Source organism: Mustela nivalis, assembly GCF_964662115.1.
Source record: "Mustela nivalis genome assembly, chromosome: 15".
Classification (NCBI taxonomy): Eukaryota; Metazoa; Chordata; class Mammalia; order Carnivora; family Mustelidae; genus Mustela; species Mustela nivalis.
This window is the reverse complement of record NC_139034.1, coordinates 10,282,841-10,308,524: the sequence shown is the minus strand read 5'-3', so window position 1 is coordinate 10,308,524 and position 25,684 is coordinate 10,282,841. Positions and strand designations below refer to the sequence as shown.

General features: G+C 37.5%; 1 protein-coding gene across 3 annotated transcripts in view; it reads right to left on the bottom strand.

Moving 5' to 3' along the window:
• Positions 1 to 25,684, bottom strand: part of LOC309848543 (phospholipid-transporting ATPase IB-like) — a 209,965-nt gene that overhangs the window by 101,207 nt on the left and 83,074 nt on the right. For all 3 annotated transcript variants that reach the window (XM_082700264.1, XM_082700265.1, XM_082700266.1), the window contains 2 exons: positions 24,270 to 24,334; positions 18,741 to 18,913 (listed from right to left, as the gene is read on the bottom strand). In XM_082700264.1, the coding sequence (XP_082556390.1) occupies positions 18,741 to 18,913; positions 24,270 to 24,334 (238 nt within the window). The remainder of the gene's footprint in view (positions 1 to 18,740; positions 18,914 to 24,269; positions 24,335 to 25,684) is intronic.

Genomic DNA, 25,684 nt, shown 5'->3' with positions numbered 1-25,684 from the left:
ATAAAATGAGTTTGGAAGTTCTCCTTCCACTTCTGTTTTTTGGAACAGTTTCAGGAAAATAGGAATTAGTTCTTCTTTAAATGTTTGGTAGAATTCCCCTGGGAAGCCATCTGCTGCTGGGCTTTTGTTTGTTTGGAGATTTTTAATGAATGTTTCAATCTCCTTACTGGTTATGGGTCTGTTCAGGCTTTCTATTTCTTCCTGGTCAGTTGTGATAGTTTATATGTTTCTAGGAATGCATCCATTTCTTCCAGATTGTCAAATTTGTTGCCGTAGAGTTGCTCATAGTATGTTGTTATAATTGTTTGTATTTCTTTGGTGTTAGTTGTGATCTCTCCTCTTTCATTCATGATTTTATTTATTTGGGTCCTTTCTCTTTTCTTTTGGATAAGTCTGGCCAGGGGTTTATCAATTTTATTAATTCTTTCAAAGAACCAGCTCCTAGTTTTGTTGATTTGTTCTATTGGTTTTTTGGTTTCTATTTCATTGATTTCTGCTCTGATCTTTATGATTTCTCTTCTCCTGCTGGGTTTAGGGTTTCTTTCTTGTTCTTTCTCCAGCTCCTTTAGGTGTAGGGTTAGGTTGTATAACTGAGACCTTTCTTGTTTCTTGAGAAAGGCTTGTACCGCTATATATTTTCCTCTCAGGACTGCCTTTGTTGTGTCCCACAGATTTTGAACCGTTGTATTTTCATTATCATTTGTTTCCATGATTTTTTTCAATTCTTCTTTAATTTCCTGGTTGACCCATTCATTCTTTAGAAGGATGCTGTTTAGTCTCCATGTATTTGGGTTCTTTCCAAACTTCCTCTTGTGGTTGAGTTCTAGCTTCAGAGCATTGTAGTCTGAAAATATGCAGGGAATGGTCCCAATCTTTTGATACCAGTTGAGTCCTGATTTAGGACCAAGGATGTGATCTATTCTGGAGAATGTTCCATGTGCACTAGAGAAGAATGTGTATTCTGTTGCTTTGGGATGAAATGTTCTGAATATATCTGTGATGTCCATCTGGCCCAGTGTGTCATTTCAGGCCTTTATTTCCTTGTTGATCTTTTGCTTGGATGATCTGTCCATTTCAGTGAGGGGAGTGTTAAAGTCCCCTACTATTATTGTATTATTGTTGATGTGTTTCTTTGATTTTGTTATTAATTGGTTTATATAGTTGGCTGCTCCCACGTTGGGGGCATAGATATTTAAAATTATTAGATCTTCTTGTTGGACAGACCCTTTGAGTATGATATAGTGTCCTTCCTCATGTCTTATTATAGTCTTTGGCTTAAAATATAATTGATCTGATAGAAGGATTGCTACTCCTGCTTTCTTCTGATGTCCATTAGCATGGTAAATTCTTTTCCACCCCCTCACTTTAAATCTGGAGGTGTCTTCGGGCTTAAAATGAGTTTCTTGGAGGCAACATATAGATGTGTTTTGTTTTTTTTATCCATTCTGATACCCTGTGTCTTTTGATTGGGGCATTTAGCCCATTAACATTCAGGGTAACTATTGAGAGATATGAAGTTAGTGCCATTGTATTGCCTGTAAGGTGACTGTTACTGTATATTGTCTCTATTCCTTTCTGATCTATCACTTGTAGGCTCTTTGCTTAGAGGACCCCTTTCAATATTTCTGTAGAGCTGGTTTGGTGTTTGCAAATTCTTTCAGATTTTGTTTGTCCTGGAAGCTTTTAATCTCTCCTTCTATTTTCAATGATAGCCTCGCTGGATATAGTATTCTTGGCTGCATGTTTTTCTTATTTAGTACTCTGAATATATCATGCCAGCTCTTTCTGGTCTGCCAGGTCTCTATGGATAAGTCTGCTGCCAATCTAATATTTTTACTATTGTATGTTACAGACTTCTTTTCCCGGGCTGCTTTCAGGATTTTCTCTTTGTCACTAAGACTTGTAAATTTTACTATTAGGTGATGGGGTATGGGCCTATTCTTATTGATTTTGAGGGGCGTTCTCTGAACCTCCTGAATTTTGATGCTTGTTCCCTTTGCCATATTGGGAAATTCTCCCCAATAATTCTCTCCAGTATACTTTCTGCTCCCCTCTCTCTTTCTTCTTCTTCTGGAATCCCAATTATTCTAATGTTGTTTCATCTTATGGTGTCACTTATCTCTCGATTTCTCCCTTCTTGGTCAAGTAGCTGTTTGTCCCTCTTTTGCTTAGCTTCTTTATTCTCCATCATTTGGTCTTCTATATCACTAATTCTTTCTTCTGCCTCATTTATCCTAACAGTGAGAACCTCCATTTTTGATTGCACCTCATTAATAGCTTTTTTTATTTCAACTTGGTTAGATTTTAGTTCTTTTATTTCTCCAGAAAGGGCTTTTATATATCCCGAGAGGTTTTCTCTAATATATTCCATGCCTTTTTCGAGCCCGGCTAGAACCTTGAGAATTGTCATTCTGAACTCTAGATCTGACATATTACCAATGTCTGTATTGATTAGGTCCCTATCCTTTGGTACTGCCTCTTGTTCTTTTTTGTGTGGTGAATTTTTCCACCTTGTCATTTTGTCCAGATAAGAGTATATGTAGGAGCAAGTAAAATACTAAAAGGGTGGCAACAACCCCAGGAAAATATGCTTTAACAAAATCAGACGAGATCCCAAATCGTGAGGGAGGAGAAAGGGGATAAAAAGAAGTTCAGAAAGAAAGAAAGAAAAAGAAAAGAAAAGAAAAGAATTTAAAAAAGAAAACGAATAAAGAAAAGAATAAAAAAGAAAATATATATATATTAGGTAAACTAGTTAAAAAACGTTAAAAATGAAAAGGGTAAAAGTTAAAAAAAATTTTAGCAGAAGGAGAGAAAAAAAATTAAATTAACTGCAAGACTAAAGAATCACAGGGAGAAAGCCATGAGTTCCGTGCTTTGCTTTCTCCTCCTCTGGAATTCTGCTGCTCTCCTTGGTGTTGAAACTGCACTCCTCGGTAGGTGAACTTGGTCTTGGCTGGATTTCTTGTTGATCTTCTGTGGGAGGGGCCTGATGTAGTGATTCTCAAGTGTCTTTGCCCCAGGCGAATTGCACCGCCCTTACCAGGGGCCGGGCTGAATAATCCGCTTGGGTTTGCTTTCAGGAGCTTTTGTTCCCTGAGCACTTTCCATAGAGTTCCGGAGGACAGGAATACAAATGGTGGCCTCCTGGTCTCCTGCCCATAGGAGCTGAGAGCCTGGGGCCCCACTCCTCAGTGCGCCCTCAGAGAATAGCGCCCAGTTACTCCCATCTGCCTGACCTCTGGCCGCGCTCCGAGCTCACCGAGCCTGTGACTGGTTCAAGGTAACCCCCGAGCTGGGAGCTTACTGTCAGCTCTGTCTCTATAGCAGGCTTCCCGTTCCAATACCTGCAAGCTCTGCAACATTCTGACACTTCCGTTCCTTCTGTGACCCTGCGGGACCTGAGGCCACGCTGACCCCGCATGTGCTTCGCCCCAGTTTAGCCTCTGGAGTGATGTCCCTCAGTAGAACAGACTTTTAAACGTCCTGATTTTGTGCTCCGTTGCTCCGCCGCTTGCCAGGAGCCAGCCCCTCCCCCCGGGGTCTATCTTCCCGTTGCTTTGGATTCACTTCTCCGCCAGTCCTACCTTTCAGAAAGTGGTTGTTTTCTGTTTCTAGAATTGCTGTTCTTCTTCTCTTCGATCTGCTGATGGATTTGCAGGTGTTTGCAATCTTTAGATAAGCTATCTAGCTGATCTCCTGCTAGCTGAAGTAGTCTCAGCCTGCTACTTCTCCGCCATCTTGACTCCTCCCCTATCTATTTATTCAACAATATTTATGTTCCTACTATGAGCAAGGCACAATCCTTGACAGAGCAGTTAGAGCAGAAAATAAAATACATAAACAACCCTGCCTTCTTGAAGTTTACACTGCAGTGGAGAGGAGAAAGACAATAAACCAAGTAAGTGAAACAAAAAATATGGCATATAGTGATACAAACTGTAGGGAAAATAGGTCTACAGCTTCCTAAATTCACTTTTAAAAATTACTTAATTTTACTCTTAATTATGGTCATTTGAGTTGCACTGATTAAGCAATTACAACACATACTGTATGACACCCTCCAACTGTCTAAACTTTTTTATTTCAAAATGACATTAGTAAGCAAATTGTTGGTTAAATTTTTAAGAAAACTTTCTATAACTGTTAATGGCATATATGGACATTGGGCAATTTCTTCCAATAAGAAAGCAAGTTTAGATCTGGAAAAAATGATTAAAACAAGTATTTCAGCTCACCAGAAAATGGCAAAAGGAGGAAAAGAACTTGAGATATGTTTATTCATGAGAAGATGTTACTGTATCAGGTAAGTGCAGCAAGTCTGTGGCCTTCTTTCCTGGAGGCGTTCATATTCCCCTGACCTTGTAGTGGGGTGAGAATCTGCAGATTTAGTATCTGGACATGGCAGTCATGGTTGGGAGCAGATAATGAACACCCACATCTTTACCAACTGAGGTGGGTCTCTTAGTTCAGGGAGGGCAGAAAATCAGCTAGAAACTTAACAGGAAGATTTTGCAACAAAAGCATCATGGGATTGAGATAATAAACTTTCCACATATTCCTAACAGAGCACTAAATTAAGGCTATCCAGAATGGCTTGCAACTTGCTATACCTTTGGAAGCATTGCTCAAACCACATATAGCCCCAGCAGCAGAGGCAGAAGTCTTAGGGTTTGAATTGTTGAGGCACAAACTTGTCCAAGTAATTGGGTGATGACACAACTCTGCAGACAAAGACTTCAAAGCAGCATTAAAAATATGTTCATAAAAAGCATTTGACAAAGTACAGCATCCCTTCCTGATCAAACTCTTCAAAGTGCAGGGATAGAGGGCACATACCTCAATACCATCAAAGCCATCTATGAAAAACCCACCGCAAATAGTATTCTCAATGGAGAAAAACTGAAAGCTTTTCCGCTAAGGTCAGGAACATGGCAGGGATGTCCATTATCACTACTGCTATTCAACATAGTACTAGAAGTCCTAGCCTCAACAATCAGACAACAAAAGGAAATTAAAGGCATCCAAATCAGCAAAGAAGTAGTCAAACTATCACTCTTCACAGATGATATGATACTATATGTGGAAAACCCAAAAGACTCCACTTCAAAACTGCTAGAACTTACACAGGAATTCAGTAAAGTGTCAGGATATAAAATCAATGCACAGAAATCAGTTGCATTTCTCTACACCAACAACAAGACAGAAGAAAGAGAAATTAAGTCAATCCCATTTACAGTTGCACCCAAAACTATAAGATACCTAGGAATAAACCTAGAGAACCATGAGAGACTGTGGACTCTGAGAAACAAACTGAGGGTTCTGGAGGGGAGAGGATGGGGGTTTGGGTGAGCCTGGTGGTGGATATTAAGGAGGGCAGGTATTGCATAGAGCACTGGGTATGTTGCATAAACAATGAATTCTGGAACACTGAAAAGAAATAAAATATAATAAACTGGGGAAAAAGCTGCCAAAGAACAAAAACCTCCAGAGAACAAAAACCTGAAAAACCAGTTTCCACAAGGCCCAGCCCCTTGATAGGGAGCAGGAGGACTCAACCCAAGCAAGACTGACTGAAAAGTACAAGGCAGGTTCCTCCCCCAGAAGTCAGCTGAAAGAATGAAAGGACAACCACTACAGGATCCCTGTAAAACTGTAAAACTCCAGTATTAGGGGAAAACAAGATACTAAGATCCTGATATTGCCCTAAAACGTGTACATTTCATAGATACAAATTTTATTTTTAATTCATTCTCATGATTCTTGTTCTTTTTAATTTTTTTAAAGATTTTTTTTTGACAGAGATCACAAGTAGGCAGAGCAGAAACCAGGTTTTTTTTGGGGTGGGGAGCAGGTTCCCAGCTGAGCAGAGAGCTCAACACGGGGCTCAATCCCAGGACCCTGGGATCATGACCTGAGCCAAAGGCAGAGGCTTTAATCCACTGAGTCACCCAGGCAGTCCTCTTTTTAATTCTTTTAACCTACTTACCATTACAACTAGAGGTTTAATACAGCCTTTTAAATTGTTTTCATACATATACCTGTATTTTTCTTTTCCTTTTCTATCTTTTTTAATATACATATATATATAAGCTTCAAGGTAATCTTTTTTCCCTAATCAATACCAACCCTATATATATAAACCAGTATTAATCTCCCTTTATCTATGGAAAGTTGAGTCCTTTAACAAAGATATCAAGATATACCCAGGAAGAATCAAAATAACCTTCCTCACCCACACTGAGGATTTATAACCACCCTCCCATCTTTTTCTTCTGTCAATGTTTCTGCATATTTATTTTTGTTCTGGCATTATATAAATCTTATACTTGGGGTTCATTTTAGCTGGGTTCTTTTTTTTTTTTTTTCCTTGTCATTTACTTTTGTTGGTCTTTTTGTTTGGCCATTTTTGTTTGTATACCTTATAAATCTTAACTTTGGGGCCCATTCTGGCTGGGTCTTCTCTTTTTTTCTATGTCTCTCTTTCTCTCTCTCTCTTTTTTTCTTTTCTCTTTCTTTTTAGTGGTGACTTCTGATTGCTCGGAAGCATTCCAGGGTGCACCTTGCCTGGATCACGGTTGATATATTCAGCTACACATCCCCTCAACCACCTCTCACCAAAATGATTAGGAGGAGCAACACCCAACAGAGGAAAAATTCAGAGACCATGCCCTCTCCATCAGAGCTATTGGATATGGACATAAACAGTATGTTGGAAAGGGAATTCAGGTTTACAATTATCCAGGCAATGGCTAGGTTGGAGAAAACCATTAGTGTCAACATGGAATCAATAAGAGCAGAAGTGAAAGCCACCCAGGAAGAAGTTAAAAGATGCTATCAATGAGATCCAATCTAATCTAAGTTCTCTAAAAGCTAGGGTAACCTTGAGGCAGAAGATAGAATTAGTGATCTAGAGGACAAACTGATAGAAAGGATCAGGAAGAGGCCTGGAACAAACAGCTTAGAAGCCATGAAAACAGAATTAGGAAAATAAATGATGCCATAAAATGTGCCAGCATCAGAACTATTGGGATTCCTGAGGGGGAAAAGAAAGAAAGAAAACTAGAAGATATAGTTGAACAAATTCTCCATGAAAAATTTCCCAATGTTGGGAATGGAACCAGTGTTCCTGTCCTAGAGGTAGAATGAACACCCTCCAAGATCAACAAATTTAGAAAGATCCTGAGGCACTTGATTGTAACACTGATGAATCATAATTTTAGACAAGAGCTTTTGAGGGCAGCTGGGGGAAGAGATTCCTCAAGTACAGAGGAAAGCCCATCAGAATAAAGACGGACGTGTCCACAGAAACCTGGAAAGCCAGAAAGACATATTCAGGGCACTAGATGGGAAGAACATGCAGCCAAGAATAATTTATCCAGCAAGGTTGACATTCAAAATAAATGGAGAGATAAAGAGCTTCCAAGACTGACAAGATTTAAAAGAGAATGTGAACACAGCACTACAAGAAATATTTTATTTATTTATTTATTTATTTGACAGAGAGAGAGAGAGATCACAAGTAGGCAGAGAGGCAGGCATGGGGGTGGGAGGAAGCAGGCTCCACACTGAGCAGAGAGCCCAATGCGGGACTTGATCCCAGGACCCTTAGATCATGACCTGAGCTGAAGGCAGAGGTTTAACCCATTGAGCCACCCAGGCATCTGGCACTATAAGAAATATTGGGGGGGGGGGTTCTATAGAAGAAGAAAGAACCCAAGAGTATCATAGAACAGAAAATTACAGAGACAATCTTTAAAAACAAGGACTTCACAGGCAACATGATGTCAATAAAAACTTATCTTTCAATAATCACTCTCAATGTGAATGACCTAAATGCTCCCATAAAATGGCAAAGGGTTGCAGACTGAATAAAATGACAGGACCCACCCATATGTTGTTTACAAGAGACCCATTTAGAACCTAAGGATACGTCCAGACTGAAAGTGAAAGAATGGAGAGGCATCTTTCCTGCCAATGGGCTTCAAAAAAAAGCTGAGGTAACAGTTCTCACATCAGATAAATTAGATTTTAAACTAAAGACTGTAGTCAGAGATAAAGAAGGACACTACATCATTCTTAAAGTGTCTATTCACCAAGAAGACCTAGCAATTGTAAATATGTATGCCCCCAAAATGGGAGCAGCCAACTACATAAGACAACTGTTAATCAAGATAAAGAGTCCATTAATAGTTGTGGATCTTCACATGCCACTCTCAGTAATAGATCATCCAAGCAGAAAATCAATAAAGAAACAAGAGCATTAAATGAAACATTGGACCAGATATACAGAACTCACAGATATATACAGAACATTCCACCCTAAAACAACAGAACACTCATTCTTCTCAAGTGCACATGGAACTTTCTCCAGAATAGACCACAGACTGGGTCACAAATCAGGACTCAACCGATACCAAAAGATTGAGATTATTCCCTGCATATTCTCAGACCAGTGTTTTGAAAATGAAACTCAACCACAAGAAAAAATTGGGAAGGAATTCAAACACTTGGAAATTAAAGACTACCCTGCTTAAGAATGTTTGTATCAACCAGGAAATCAAAGAAGAACTTAAACAATCCATGGAAACCAATGAGAATGAAGACACTTTGGTCCAAAACCCATGGGATATGGCAAAAGCAGTCCTAAGGGGGAAACACATAGCCATCCAAGCCTTCCTCAAAAAAAATGGAAAATCCAGAATATACCAGCTCTCTTTAAAGAACTGGAGAACCAACAATAAGTGAATCCAACCCCACACACAAGAAGAGAAATAAGATTAGAGCAGAGATCAATGAGTTAGAAATGAGAGATACAGTAGAACACATCAATGAAACTAGAAGCTGGTTCTTTCAAAGAATCAATAAGATTGATAAACTATTGGCCAAATTAATCCAAAAGCAAAGAGAGAGGACCCAAATTTAAAAATTATGAATGAAAAGGGAGAGATCATGACTAACACCAAGGAAATAGAAACATTCATCAGAAATTATTATTAACAGTTATATGCCAATAAGCTAAGCAACCTAGACGAAATGGATCCATTCCTGGAAACCTATAAACTTCTAAAACTGAATCAGGAAGAAATTGACAACCTGAATAGATTAATATCTAGTAATGATATTGAAGCAAGGATCAAAAACCTCCCCCAAAACAAGAGCCCAGGACCTCATGGATTCCCTGGAGAATTCTACCAAGCATTCAAAGAAGAAATAATACCTATTTTCCTAAAGCTGTTTCAAAAAATACAAACAGAAGGAAAACTTCCAGATTCTTTTTATGAAGCCGGCATTACTCTGATCCCCAAACCAGGCGAAGACCCCACCAAAAAGGAGAATTTCAGACCAATATCACTGATGAATATGGATACCAAGATTCTCAACAACATCCTAGCTAATAGGATCCAACAGTACATTAAAAAGATTATCCACCATGACCAGGTGAGATTTATCCATGGGAGGCAAAGGTGGTTCAACATTTGCAAATCAATGTGATAGAACAAATCAATAAGAGAAGAGAGAAGAACCACATGGTCCTCTCAATGGATGCAGAAAATGCATTTGACAAGACACAGCATCCATTCCTATTAAAACAATTCAAAGTATCGGGATAGAGGGAATATTCTTCAAGCTCATAAAATCTATCTATGAAAAACCCATAGCGAATATCATCCTCAATGGAGAAAAGCTGACAGCCTTCCCTCTGAGATCAGGAACACGACAAGGATGTCCACTCTTGCCACTGTTGTTCAACATAGTACTAGAAGTCCTAGCAACAGCAATCAGACAACAAAAAGAAATAAAAGGTATTTAAATTGGCATTGAAGAAGTCAAACTGTCTCTCTTTGCAGATAACATGATACTTTATATGGAAAACCCAAAAGTCTCCACACCCAAACTACTCGAACTCATACAGCAATTCGGTAATGTGGCAGGATACAAAATCAATGTACAGAAATCAGTTGCTTTCTTATACACTAACAATGAAAATACATAAAGGGAAATTAAAGAATAGATTCTGTTTACTACCACACCAAGAAGCATAAGATACCTGGGAATAAACCTAACCAAAGAGGTAAAAGATCTGTACTCAAAGAACTACAGAACATGCATGAAAGAAACTGAAGAAGACACAAAAAGATGGAAGACCATTCTATGCTCATGGATCAGAAAAATAAACATTATCAAAATGTCTATACTGCCTAGAGCCATCTATAATTTCAATGCCATCCCAATCAAAATTCTACCAGCATTATTCAAAGAGCTGGAACAAACAATCCTAAAATTTGTATGGAACCAGAAGAGACCCTGAATTGCTAAGGGAATGTTGAAAAAGAAAAACATCATGATCAGGGACAGCAAGGGCCAACGTGGGGGCATCACGTTGCCTGGTTTCAAGCTTTACTACAAAGCTGTGATCACCAAGACAGCATGGTACTGACACAAAAACAGACACATAGACCAGTGGAACAGAGTAGAGAGCCCAGATATGGACTAACTCTATGGCGATATAGTCTTTGACAAAAATAGGAAAAAATATACAGTGGAGAAAAGAAAATCTCTTCAATAAATGGTGCTGGGAAAATTGGACAGCTATGTGTAGAAGAATGAAACTCAACCATTCTCTTTCACCATACACAAAGATAAATGCGAAGTGGATAAAAGACCTCAATGTGAGGCAGGTACCTATCAAAATCCTAGAGGAGAACATAGGCAGTAACCTCTTTGACATTGGCCACAGCAAATTCTTTCAAGAGATGTCTCTAAAGGCAAAGGAAACAAAAGCAAAAATGAACTTTTGGGACTTCATCAAGATCAAAAGCTTTTGCACAGCAAAGGAAACAGTCAACAAAACAAAGAGGCAATGCACGAAATGGACGAAGATGTTCACAAATGGCAATAGAGACAAAGGGCTGATATCCAAGATCTATAAAGAACTCCTCAAACTCAACACACACAAAACAGATAAACATATCAAAAAATGGGCAGAAGACATGAACAGACACTTCTCCAAAGAACCAAGATGTCCTTCAATGGACGAATGGATAAAGAAGATATGGTCCATATATACTATGGAGTATTGTGCCTCCATCAGTGTGGGAGGCCATGGTAAGGCTTGAGATGAGGACCAAACCAGGCCCTGACTTGTGCCTCCTTTAAAGGCTAAATAGCCAAACAAAAGGCTAAGGTCAATAAAGTCAAGTAGCACTGAGAAAGGGCCTGTGCTATGTGTTGTGCGCTCGCCTATGTGATTTCCCACACGTTTGCTAGTCAGATATTGACGATTTGGCCAGGGTCAGAAATTCTTGGCTGGTCCTTGCTGTCCTTGCATGGGCTATAGACAACACCACTGTAAGACTGTGCTGTGCTTACACAAACTATGTCTTGAGGGGCCTTGAGTGGCCTTGAAGTCAGTACATCTGGCGCTAGAGGTCTGTTATTGGTGCTTGGGAAATAGATAAGGGGAAAGCTTGAAGGATTTTCTGTGCATGTTGCAAACTCTTTAGTAATCAGCTAAAAATAGATACTTTCTCATGATTGTTTCTGTTAGCTATATAATGCCTCACAGCCTTGAATAAAATTGGCACTATTGGACATCCTCCTTGGTACTCCTCTTGCCCACATCTCTTTGTCTCTTAATTTCTTTTCACCATCCTCTTACCCTCTCAACCCTGGTCGGTTTGTTGCGCCAGCCACCACACATCAGAAAGGACGAGTACCCAACTTTTCTATCAATGTGGATGGGACTGGAAGAGATTATGCTGAGTGAAATAAGTCAAGCAGAGAGAGTCAATTATCATATGGTTTTGCTTATTTGTGGAGCATAAGGAATAACATGGAGGACATGGGGAGATGGAGAGGAGAAGTGAGTTGGGGTAAATCAGAGGGGGAGACAAACCATGAGAGACTGTGGACTCTGAGAAACAAACAGGGTTTTGGAGGGGAGGAAGGTGGGGGGCTAGGTGAGCCTGGTTGTGAGTATTATGGAGGGCACGTATTGCATGGAGCACTGGGTATGGTGCATAAACAATGAATTTTGGAACACTGAAAAAAATTTTAATTTAAAAAATACATGTTCATAGAATTGAAATAAAAAATGTTCAAAGAATCAAAGAAAATTATAACAATTATGAGTCAACAAACAGCATATCCCAACAGAGGAATGGAAACGATTAAAAAATAGAAATTCTAGGGATGAAATGAAAAATATACTTCATTAACCTAAAATTAAACATCAGATCTGAGATAGTGGAAGGAATCAGTAAATTTGAAGTCACATCAATAGAAAAATCTCATGCAATACAAAAAGAAAGGAGGGGAAATTAAAGAAAAATCCAGTGGCAGTGCCACCCGTCTATAGTCAACATCAAACATTTAGTCATGTATGTGATTAGAGTCCCAAAAGAAACAGAAACCAAAAGTAGAAAGAAAGAAAGAAAAAAATCCTTGAAAAAGTAATGATTGAAACTTTCCAATCTGGGTAAAAACCAAACAAAACTTTAATTTAGGAATCCCCTGAATCCAAAGTAGAACAAATACAATAAGAACCACATATCAAGCCTAAGTAGCCAAACAACTGAAACCAAATAACAAAGAGAAAATCTGGAAATTAGGAAAAGGAAAAGGATTCATCACATACAGGGCAACAACAGTACAAACTTCTCATCAGAAACAAGGGAGCCTGGGACGCCTGGGTGGCTCAGTTGGTTAAGCAGCTGCCTTTGGCTCAGGTCATGATCCCAGCATCCTGGGATCAAGTCCCACATTGGGCTCCTTGCTCCACAGGGAGCCTGCTTCTCCCTCTGACTCTGCCTTCCACTCTGTCTGCCTGTGCTCGCTCTCGCTCTCTCTCTGACAAATAAATAAATAAAATCTTAAAAAAAAAAAAAAGAAACAAGGGGGCCAGAAGACAACAGAATGACAAAATACCAAGGCAGGGGGGGGGGGAGAATAAATCTAGTATGTTCTTTGAAAATAGCTTTAAATTAGAAATCAGTAAGAGAAAGGGATGTAGGAAAGACCCAAATGTGTGAGAATTAAATAACTTTTAAATAGCCCATGAGATTAAAAAAAAAAAATCAAGAGAAATGAGAAAATACTGTACTTGAACTGAATGATGATGAAAACACAACATATCAAATTTGTGATATATAGTTAAATCAGTGCCTGAAAATTTATGGCTTAAAATGCTTATAGTAGAAAAAAAAATTTAAATCAATGATAAAAGTGTCTATCTTAAGTTATGAGAAAAATTTTTAAAAATTCAGTCCAAAGTAATGCAAAAATAGAAAATAATGCATCCATTTCATCTAGGCTGCTTAGCTTATTGGCATATAACTGTTGATAATAACTTCTGATGATTGTTTCTACTTCCTTGGTGTTAGTTGTGATCTCTCCCTTTTCATTCATAATTTTATGAATTTGGGCTTTCTCTCTTTTCTTTTGGATTAGTGTGGCCAATGGTTTATTGATCTTATTCTTTCAAAAAGCTAGGTTCTAGTTTCATCTATATGTTCTACTGTATCTCTGGTTTCTACCTCATTGATCTCAGCTCTAATCTTGATGATTTCCTTTCTTATGTGTGGAGTTGGTTTGATTGGTTGTTGATTCTCTAGTTCTTTAAGGTGTAGAGACAGCTGGTGTATTCGGGGTTTTTCCATTTTTTTGAACAGGCTTGGATGGCTATGTATTTCCCCCTTAGGACCGCCTTTGCTGTATCCCATAGGTTTTGGACAGAAGTGTCTTCATTCTCATTGGTTTCCATGAATTGTTTCAGTTCTTCTTTGATCTCCTGGTTGATCCAAGCATTCTTTTTGTTTTGTTTTGTTTTGTTTTGTTTTTTGTTTGTTTGTTTTTAATTTATTTTTTATTTTCAGCATAACAGTATTCATTATTTTTGCACCACACCCAGTGCTCCATGCAATCCGTGCCCTCTATAATACCCACCACCTGGTACCCCAACCTCCCCCCGCCCCGCCCCTTCAAAACCCTCAGATTGTTTTTCAGAGTCCATAGTCTCTCATGGTTCACCTCCCCTACCAATTTCCCCCAACTCCCTTCTCCTCTCTAACTCCCCATGTCCTCCATGCTATTTGTTATGCTCCACAAATAAGTGAAACCATCTGATAATTGACTCTCTCTGCCGAGTGATCCAAGCATTCTTAAGCAAGGTGGTCTTTAGCTTCCAGGTGTTTGAGTTCCTTTTGTACTTTTCCTTGTGATTGAGCTCCAGTTTCAAAGCACTGTGTTCTGAGAATATGCAGGGAATAAACTCAGTATTTAGGTATCGGTTGAGTCCTGATTTGTGACCCAGTACATGGTCTATTCTTGAGAAGGTTCCATGTGCACTTGAGAAGAATGAGTATTCTGGTGTGTTGGGGTGGAATGTTCTGTATATATCTATGAGGTCCATCTGGTCCAGTGTGTCATTCAATGCTCTTGTTTCTTTATTGATTTTCTGCTTCGATCATCTGTCTATTTCTGAGAGAGGCGTGTTAAGATCTCCTACTATTAATGTATTCATATCAATATGACTCTTTATCTTGATTAACAGTTTTCTTATGTAATTGGCTGCTCCCATATTGGGGGCATAGATATTTACAATTGTTAAATCATCTTGGTGGCTAGTCCCTTTAATAATGATGTAGTGTCCTTCTGTATCTCTGACTACAGTCTTTAGTTTAAAATCTAATTTATCTGATACGAGAATTGCTACCCTGCCCTTCATCATCACTAGCTATCAGGGAGATTCAGATTAAAACCACACTGAAATACCACCTTACACCAGTTAGAATGGCCAAAAATTAGCAAGACAGGAAACAACATGTGTTGGAGGGGATGTGGAGAAAGGGGAACCCTTTTACACTGTTGGTGGGAATGCAAGTTGGTGCAGCCTCTTTGGAGAACAGTGTGGAGATTCCTCAAGAAATTAAAAATAGAACTTCCCTATGACCCTGCCATTGCACTACTGGGTATTTACCCAAAGATATAGATGTAGTGAAAGAAGGGCCATCTGGACCCCAATGTTTATAGCAGCAATGGCCACGGTCGCCAAACTGTGGAAAGAACCAAGATGCCCTTCAATGAACAAATGGATAAGGAAGATGTGGTCCATATACACTATGGAGTATTATGCCTCCATCAGAAAGGATGAATACCCAACTCTGTAGCAACATGGACAGGACTAGAAGAGATTATGCTGAGTGAAATAAGTCAAGCAGAGAGAGTCAATTATCATATGGTTTCACTTATTTGTGGAGCATATCAAATAGCATGGAGGACATGGGGAGTAAGAGGAGAAGAGAGTTGGGGTAAATTGGAAGGGGAGGTGAACCAGGAGAGACTCTGGACTCTGAAAAACAATCTGAGGGTTTTGAAGGGGCAGGGGGTAGGAGGTTGAGGGAACCAGGTGGTGGGTATTGGAGAGGACACAGATTGCATGGAGCACTGGGTGTGGTGCAAAAACAATGAATACTGTTACACTGAAAAAAATAAAAAATTTTTAAAAATGGAAAATAATATAAGTATGTAGTGTATGTGAGAATATTATATCACTATGTTATAACATGCATATATTTTATAATGTTAATTTGTTATGCATAATAGTACAGATACATTATAAATGATATATATCAGAACATAAAAACTGGACAAACCATGAAGTTGGCCTTTTGAAAATATCAGCAAAATTGGTAAAGCCCTAACTAGACTGATCAAGGAAAAAAGTAAATTATTCATATGAGGAAGGAAAGAAGGACCACCACCATAAATCACGCAAAAGTAACAAATAAAGGAATGTTGTGAAAAACTTAATGACAATACATTTGACAACTAGATCAAATGAATAAATTCCTTGAAAGACAAATCACAAACCTAACTGAAGAACTAGTAGAAAATATTTGCTAAATAAATAATTATTTATTAAGATCTTCCCACAAAGTCAGACCCAGATGGCATCAACAATGAAGTCTATCAAACATTTTGGGAAGAAATAATACCAATACCACAGAAAGTGTAGACAGAGGACAAGGAAATACCTCCCAAATTAATTTATCAGGCCAGAATTATCCTGAAACCAAAGCCTTTCAAAAACTTGAAATAAAACCACAAATACCCTTCATGAGTATGGACTAAAAATCCTTAATGAAATTTTCGTAAAGTATATAGAAAAACAGTGGGTGCCGGGGTGTCTCAGTAGGTTAAGCATCTGCCCTTTGGCTCAGGTCACGTTCTCAGGATCCTGGGATAGAGCCTGGTGTCAGGTTCCCTGCTCAGCGGAGAGTCACTTCTCCCTCTCTCTCTGCCCCTCCCCCCTGCTTGTGCTTGCCCTTTGTCTCTCTCTTTCTCCCTCTCACTCTCAAAAAAATAAATAAAATCTTTTTTAAAAGAAAAATGATAAAATTCATTCATAAAATTTTGAAGCCATGAAGAATGTTAGAGACAGACCCTACTCTCCTTCCCTACCACCACTTCCTTTGTAAGTTACAGTTTCAGCCAGTTCCATACCAAATTGCTTTCATCAGTCCAGGATATAGCTCAGTCAACAGACTTCAGTTTTGTTTTCATTTATGTTTACTGTTCATCTAATGGGACACTTCAAGGAATGAAGTGACTAAATGGAGAAACTAAGGCAATGAACCACTTAAACCTGGATAGCTGAGAGTTGCTGTCATGGTTGGTCGAAGAGTGACCCCTGCAGAAGCTGGACAGGGAAGAGAGTGAGGTCAAGTTGCACATTTCCCTGCTCCTCCTTGCCATGTCTTCTCCAGGTGGCTGTGTCTGCCTACCACAGCTCAAGGCTCCTCTAGAGGCAGTCCACTCTGCAGGGCTCCCTCTTTGCAGGTACAAGGACTACTCTACTCCTACGATCCTTTTGGACCTAGGGGTCTATCAGCTCTTTCCACTGTTACCAGCATGTATATGATCTCTTTGTTTTAATCTTGGGATTCTGACAGCAAGTTAACTTTAAGATCCAAACATAAGTCCCATTTGCTGAGATTTCTGGGAGAAAGCATATGTGCGTCTTCCTCTGGATGGAATCTTATGAGTTTGTGAAGCTTGAGTCTCTCAACCCCGGCCTGCTGCCAAAAGGGGATCTGGCCTGGGGATAAAGCCTGCACCAGGTGCATCAAAAGGGAGACACCATTTGAACTCTACATCAAACCACAAGTAAAGCCAGATTTAGGACAAACCACTAATAGTTCACTGAAAACCAACTACTGGAATATCCACCCTTTGTGGCAAAATTAGTCCGTGTTCTCTCCTTCTCCCTGCTTCTTCAGTATGTCCTTTCATTGCTTCCTCCAGCATGAGTGGGAAGTTTGAGCAGAGAAAATGTGAGCATTCCTTAAAATATTTTTCTGATGCAAAATGAAAACTGGCCAATTAAATCTAAATAGTTAAAAGAAACAAAAATTTTGGTGAATTGACTATTGATTAATTTTCTTGCTTCCCTTGAAGTCAGCTTTACCTACAGAATTTTCAGTCATGCAAGCTAATTCCCTTTTTGCTTAAGCTGGATTTGAATTCAGCTTTCCATTATTTTTATCAGTTCTAACTAATGGAAGACTAAATCACAAAGAATCCTAAAGGCCAAACTATAATCATGACAAGTGAGAGTGGAGTGAAGAATAGAAAGTGATGAATTTTTTTTTCTTTTTAAATTTTTTATTTTTTATAAATATATAATGCATTTTTATCTCCTGGGGTACAGGTATGTGAACCACCAGGTTTACACACTTCACAGCACTCACCATAGCACATACCCTCCCCAATGTCCATAACCCCACCCCCCTTCTCCCAACCCCCCTCCCCCCAGCAACCCTCAGTTTGTTTGTACAATGAAAGTGATGAATTTTTATAGCAGATGCTGGATGAATCTGAACACAGGAGGACATCTAAGGGAAACATTCAAAGCTTATAGGGAACCCAACTGATTCAGTAGCAAATCTATATTAATACTTAGAAGTTCAAAGCATCAAGATGTTTTAATAATTGGTTATGTTACTATTTTCATTCAGGAGCAAGGAACAACTATACCTAGTTTCATTATTTCCTTAGTTCCAGCCATTTTTGTTGTACATGATTTGTCCTTTTTTTTTTTTTTTTTGGCTTTTCTTTTTTTTTTTTAATTGTATTATGTTAGTTACCATAAAATACATCATTAGGTTTTTTTTTAAAGATTTATTTATTTGACAGATAGAGATCACAAGTAGGCAGAGAGGCAGGCAGAGAGAGAGGAGGAAGCAGGCTCCCTGCTGAGCAGAGAGCCTGATGCGGGGCTTGATCCCAGGACCCTGAGATCATGACCTGAGCCGAAGACAGAGGCTTTAACCCAATGAGCCACCCAGGCACCCCACATCATTAGTTTTTGATGCAGTGTTCCAAGATTCACCTTTTTAAGTTGATGTTTGACTTGCACTAATACTTATAATTTCATTTTCCTCTAGAGATCAGTGGATTTTTTTTCAGATTTTAAATAGAGGGCTTTTGTTCTTACTGAAGACATATATCAACACATCACTAAATAATTTACCACTAAAAAATTATAATCTGCTTTCTAGTAATATCTTAGGCCTGACAAGTAAAATTAAATTCAGACATCTTTCTTCAATCTGAGCATATATTTTATCAATAAGGAACTTTGCTTCTACAAAAACTTGTATTTCCATGTCCACATTTTCTTTATGTGAACAGTGTTAAAGAAAGCTGGGAGGGAAGAACAGTGAATGTATCCTTACCTACAACATAATACTGCTCTACATGAAAGGGCCAAATTGAGGAAGCTCCTTTTAATTTCAGAATTGAGGGCATACTTCAAGGTTTCACCATCAATGATGAGGGCCAGGTCATTTTCTTTACTTAACTGGGTTCCGAGAGCTTCACAGTGCCGAGTAATAGCTTGTTGTGTTGCCTATAACAAAGATGGGGGAGGGAATCACTTTATTTTTCTCCTTTTTTTTTTTAAAGATTTTATTTATTTATTTGACAGAGAGAGATCACAAGTAGGCAGAGAGGCAGGCGAGAGAGAGGAGGAAGCAGGCTCCCCGTTGAGCAGAGAGCCCGATGCGGGACTCGATCCCAGGACCCTGAGATCATGACCTGAGCCGAAGGCAGCGGCCTAACCCACTGAGCCACCCAGGTGCCCCATATTTTTCTCCTTTTAAATATAAATGAAAGACTTTCTGAATCAAGATGGTAGACTGAGGGATATTTTTACCTCATTCTAACCTTCAAATAGCTCACTGAAATTAAAAGGTAAATAACATGAAAAGAATATTGACATCATTGGTCATTGATGAAATGCCAACGGAAACCACAATGAGATACTACTTCACATGCATTAGCATGACTAGGATCAAAAAGTCAGATAATAAGTGTTGATCAGGATATAGAGAAATACAAAACTCCCATACACTGCTGTTGGGAATGTAAAATGGTGTAGCCACTTTGGAAAATAGTCTGACAGTTCCACAGATGGGTAAACATAGAGTTCACCCATGACCCAGCAATTCCACTCATACATATATATACCCAAGACAAATGAAAACAAGTGTTGACACAAAACTTGTATGTGAATGTTTAGAGCAGCATTATTCACAGTCGCCTAAGTTATAACAACCTAATGAATGAATAAACAAAATATGGTATATCCAAATTATGGAATATTCTTTAGCTATATAAAGGTTATGAGGTATCAATGAATGCTACAACATGAATGAACCTTGAAAATATGGTAACTAAAAGAAGCCAGTCAAAAAAACTGTATGCTATTATGATTCAATTCACATGAAAGTCAAGAAAAACAAACCCATAGAGACAGAATGTAGATTAGTGGTTGTTTAGTTTTGGGGAAGGAGGATGAGAGAGATGATATCTAAAGAGTAGGGAGATTCATTTAGAGGTGTTGAAAGTGTTCTAAAAGTTGACTATGGTGGCAGTTGCATGTATAGGTGAAAATATTAAAACATATTGAATTGTACAAATTAAATGTAAATTTTATGTAATGTGGATTATATCTCAATAAAGCTGATTTTTTAAAGTTATAGAAGTAAGAGTCAATTCTTATCAGTTGGAAAATACAGATGGATGCTAATAGCCTATTAGAAAATTCAGAGAATTTTTTAGAAAAATATCAAAAGTGGGAACAAAATAATATAGTGAACTCTATAAAACTGAGTCTCAGGCTTCTAAGGAAGAAATAAAGAAGTTGTAGAGACTCATCACTCAATTTAAGATGTGTGGGCATCATCTCCCTTAGCTTATTTTCCTCACCCCAACTTTTCCTTCCCTCATAAAAAACAACTGTTGAAAGCTCAAAAGAGCAGGGAGCCTGCTTCTCCCTCTCCCTCTACTACTTCCTCTGCTTGTGCTCTCTTGCTCTCTGTGTCAAATAAATAAATAAAATCTTTTTTTTATAAGTTCAAAATTTTATAGAAAGTACTCCCCATGCCAGTAGCAGAGTGGAAAATTCAGGTAGTAGAATATTTTAAGGAAAATGTGTAACAAAATGTTAAGTTATAGACATTAATACTAAAGAAAATTCCTCCATCAAATACAAGTGAAATTTTAAAAAAATCAATTACCACTTTCTATTGAAACATTAGTGAACTAGTATGTGTGCCAGATTATTTGTTGGTTCTTGCCAACTCTGTTTTACTTCTATGACTATGTGAAATGAATGTCATAAGTTATTAAATCATATTTAAAAGATTATTTAATTATATTATTTAACTATAACTTTCAGTTATAGTCAATGGTCTATAGAAATCAGAGATTTTTATGATGTCCCCTAAAAATATTAATAAATAAAATTTTAAGAAAGTGTGCCACCTGAGGAAAAATTTTAAACATAACAGGTATCAAGCACCAAAAGCTTTAATGAAAAAAACCTCCTCCCTATTATTCTCAGGAGGCCTTCGTTACTCATTACTCAAATGAAATAACTGTGTTTCCCAAAAGAAAAGGGACTTTAATAATCCTGGAATTACTGAGGGCTTTTTATAAACCTCAAGGTCTAATAACAGATGGAATTCAAACACTTGAAATTTGATTTCATACTGTGTAGGAACTATGATGTACTATATATATTATAATTTATATATATCATAGCAAACATTTCTACTTCTGTTTTTACTACACAGTGGACTGCATATTTCATCAATGATCTCACATAACTGTAATTGTTTTGTTGCCCCGAAGATAATCTGGCAAAATGAAAGTTTTCCTCACTTTAATAATTCTCATATTTCATTTGGTCAGTGAACACAAAACTTGGTGCTTTTCTAGTTAATATATTATTCTCAATTTTATAGATTCTTAGAACAAGTAAATGCTTGGAGCTAAAGCTATTAATTTAATGTTCTTTTTTTTCTTCCACTGCTAAATTGTTTATTTATCAGTCCTGTTGCCAATGTTAACAGAAGTTAAAGGTAATTCCTCCAACATGGTTCATTCTAGAACATGACTACCTGAGTCATTTGCCAACATTAATTATATAAAATCCTGCAACACAACCTGAAGCACATTATATGGGTAAATTGCATTATATGCTTCATATGGAAAACAAGTCTATCAGTAAGTAAGTAATGATTATTTAAGAATAATGAGTTTTGAAAATGACATAACTCTAAAGTTTACAGGAACTGAAGACATAACAGAAAATCTTAGAGAAACAATGTACCAGGATTACTATGTAAGTCACAATATCCAAGTGACGTAGTCTTCCATAGTAAGCTTCACTAACAAGATTAGCTTCTGGGAAATTCTAACTCATTCATCTAATTACTTATGCAACTTTATTCCTCTCAAACTTGAAGAATACTGTCCATTGTACAAACTTAAAGGTCAAAAGTTGGTCTAAGGTGCTGAAATTTCAACAATGACACATAAAGAGCTTGGATTCACCACTGCCATCCTTATAGAAAAAGTGCTGAACAAAGTGCAAACCAACCTTCTTTGGACCTATCAGAGATAGATGAGATCACATGATAAACTGTCACCAGAAATCTGAATAGACAAATGACCTGTGTGTAACTAGAGCAGAAGGTACTACTATAGTCACAAACTGGTAGGAATACTTAAATGGTAAATTTGAGGAATTGATGTAGCCTGAGTATGAGTTACTTCAAAAGTGATAAACTCCTTGGGTTACAATCTTGATGGACGAAGACAGATTTGTGGATTCACTTCTAGAAACCTCACCAGGTTCTCATGGTGAAAAGCCAAGAAAAACTCCCCTCATGTTTCAGGCAGAAGGAGGGGGAAACTGAACATTTTGATAGATGCCCAGAGCATTCTCCATAATGAAAGCCTAGTCTCCAAAGCTAAAGACTTTACCAGAGTCTTATCCCACCTAAAGGAAAGAATATTTACCCAATTCTAACCCCCTCTAACCTCCCTATCTAAACCAAGGGGAGAAAAGTGCTAAGAAACACAAAGACATAGGGGCACAGACTCACTAAAAGACTGAGAATTAATCGTAAGAACACTTCTCTTACCTCACACCTTACAACACACCAACAGGGCCCCAGTATAGTAACAGCGCATTACACACACAAAAGAGCTATGAGGCACAGATCTATTTAAGGAGGAGTTCTCAGAGAAACCCCAAGACATTAAGAGGGAATAAACAAAGACGCTAGAGGAATCTGGAGCTTCTCATGTGTATAGCTGCAACAAACATTAAATACATCCAGATTAACATAAAACTTCACATAAAGGTCTTTACCACAATTCCTCTTACCATATTCATTATGTCCAGCTCCCAACAAAAATTACAAGACATGCTAAAAGGCAAGAAAAAGAACTGCCTGAAGAGCTAAAGCAAGCATCAGAACCAGATTCAAAGATAATACAGATTTTGGAAGTATCAGACAGTGAATTTGAAATAAGCTCTGATTATCCACTATGGTGAGTGCTGTGAAGTGTGTAAAACTGGCGATTCACAAACCCATACCCTTGGGGCTAAGAATATATTATATGTTAATTAAAAAAACTCTGATTAACATGTTAAGGACTCTAATGGAAAAATAGACAACATAAAAGAACAAGTGGGGAAGATAAGCAGACAGATGGAAACACTTAAGAAAGAATAAAAATGAAACACTAGAAACTGAAAAAACACTGTAACAGAAATGAAGAATGCCCTTATTGGGCCCAACAATAGACTGCACAAAGTCTAAAAATTAATGAGCTTAAAGATATATCAATAGAAATTTCCCAAACTGAAATATAAAGTAAAAAAATTAGATAAAAAACCAGAATAGAATATTCAAGAACTGTGGACAATTTAAAAGGTCTAACATACAGCTAATTGGAATATCAGAAGGAGAAGAGAAAGAGAACAGGCAAAAAAAAATTTTAAGTATGAATGACTAAGAATGTTCCCAAACTCTAGCAAACATATAACTACAGACCCAGGAAACTTAGAAAACACCAAGAAGGATCAATACGAAAAAATTTACACCTATACATAGCATATTCAAACCACAAAATCAGAGGTAAAAAAGAAATGTTGAAAGAAGGCAAAGATAAGAATAAAGTAAGAAATGCAAACTTCTCATCAGAAACAATACAGTTGAGAAGAATGTGTTGAAGGAATGAGAAACACCAACTTAGAATTTTATATCCAGTGTAAATATCCCTCAAAGGTGAAAGAGAAAGATTTTTCTGAGACAAAAACAGGAAATTTAATGCCAGATGATCTGCCTCATAAGAAATATTTTTAAAGTTTTAGGGTATGTATCAGGCACTTAGATCTACATTTTTAAAAAGAAGACCGAAAAGAAATAAATTAAATCTATTTAAGTTTCTTAAAAAATGATAAGAAAATTACACAGTAAAAAATATTTAAAGAAAATAAATAGCTATAGCCATTCAATTTTTAAGGGCAAGGAGGTTCAATATTAGATTACAAAAATCCTTTCATTCCTTCTATGTAAATGCTATGTATGAACTCAAACTTTTGATAAAGACGGATTTGTACATATTTTCTCTCTCTCCCCCCTTTTTTTTTTTTTTCATTTTTTAAAATCAAGGATCTGAGTGCTGGATTTGGTATGATGTCAGAAGCAGGGGTGATAAAGTCAGAAGCAGGGGTGATAAAGGACTAGCCTAAGAATGAGGCAAGAACTGGGGACCAGAGGTAATGTTCTAATGGACTTGAGTGAGAGTTGAAGGCAACTTATATAGATTTTAAGGTGTGGGGGAACACTCAAGCAATAAATTGGCTACACTTATATTTGATCAAATTTTTAAAAATCACTTACCTCCAGTGAGTTTAAATTCAATTGAATACGAAACATGTGAGCTGATATCAGTTTACAGGAATATGCTACAAAAAGAAAAATAAAGATGTCACATATTTGAAGACTCGGTGCCTTCCATGCATTCATGTCTCTACAATAAGAAATCTATTTATGTTCTTTCTTCATCATACTCTCTGCTTTACAACTAGGTCAAAGCCTAGAAGCCTATCACAAATACTGAGCAACAGATTGTAGACAAAAGAAATTGAAACATTGCTTCATTTTCATCTTAATTGGCCACCTAAATAGAAATGGTTGGGAAGGTGCACATAACTAATGGCTAAATCTGTACTTTGAAATGTCTGTGGATTTTTATTTTTATTATCTTTATATGATGAGAAATTCAGGTCATGCTTTGTAACAATTCCAAGTCTTGAGGAAGCCAAGTTCTGTTGAATCAAGCTGCTATTATCAATAGTATTCTGCCTACTGTTACTAATAAAATCCTAGGTGTGATTAAAGGAAATAAACTCACCCAATCCTCATAATAATGTTCAATGTGATGCTTAAGTTAGACACCTCAGGGAGCATTTTCCAACTTGAAAACTTAAGTCATTCTCACCTTAGAAATTATACTGAGAATATTTTTTGTAAATATGGGATTAGCCTATGAGGGTCAAATACAAAATCACATCTGTATCTACAAGAATGAAACGGTCTCTGAAATAGATGAACCTTTATCAAAAAAGTTTGAGGAGTTGTAAAAGCAGCCATTTTAAAGTTCTATGAAGCTGAGGAAACATCCGCTCACAACCAGTCCAAAAATAGTCACTTGCTTTTCCTCCTATAGGCTCAAAGGTGCACAAGTCTGAAAGCAGCTGGATGAATGAAAGGAATTAACCCTGCTATGAAATACATAGGAAGTAGTGATGAGTGTAAGAAGAGAGCCCAGCAAATGTTGAGCAAGTTTGGACAGTATTTGTCTTCCTTCTCGTAGGTTCAGTTTTGCCTCTGAGAACGAATGGCTGTCCTAAGGAAATGGTATGTGGGTGTTTAATTCAGCATGTGTCCACAGGTCTGGGGGCCTTACCACTCTCCAAAGTACTACTAGTTCATCCTCTCCTCTCCCACCCCAGCCATCCTTACAGCAAAATGGAAATATGGGATCCCTTGGTCAAAAACCAAGGGTTGGGGGAGGAGGGAATGTCATTATAGATTCTATAATAGGAAGTTTTTCTCTAAAAATATTTTATACTTATAAAATGTAACAAGGATAGTGGTGATAGACAAAAAACAACATAAACTTACAAATTGCAAAAAAATATATAGTCTTGGTGCCATAATCTTATATAATGTGATAAAAAATAAAACTTTGTTAATATGATATCTTATTTGATCATAAGATTTTTCTGTCTTACACATCTAATTCATTTATT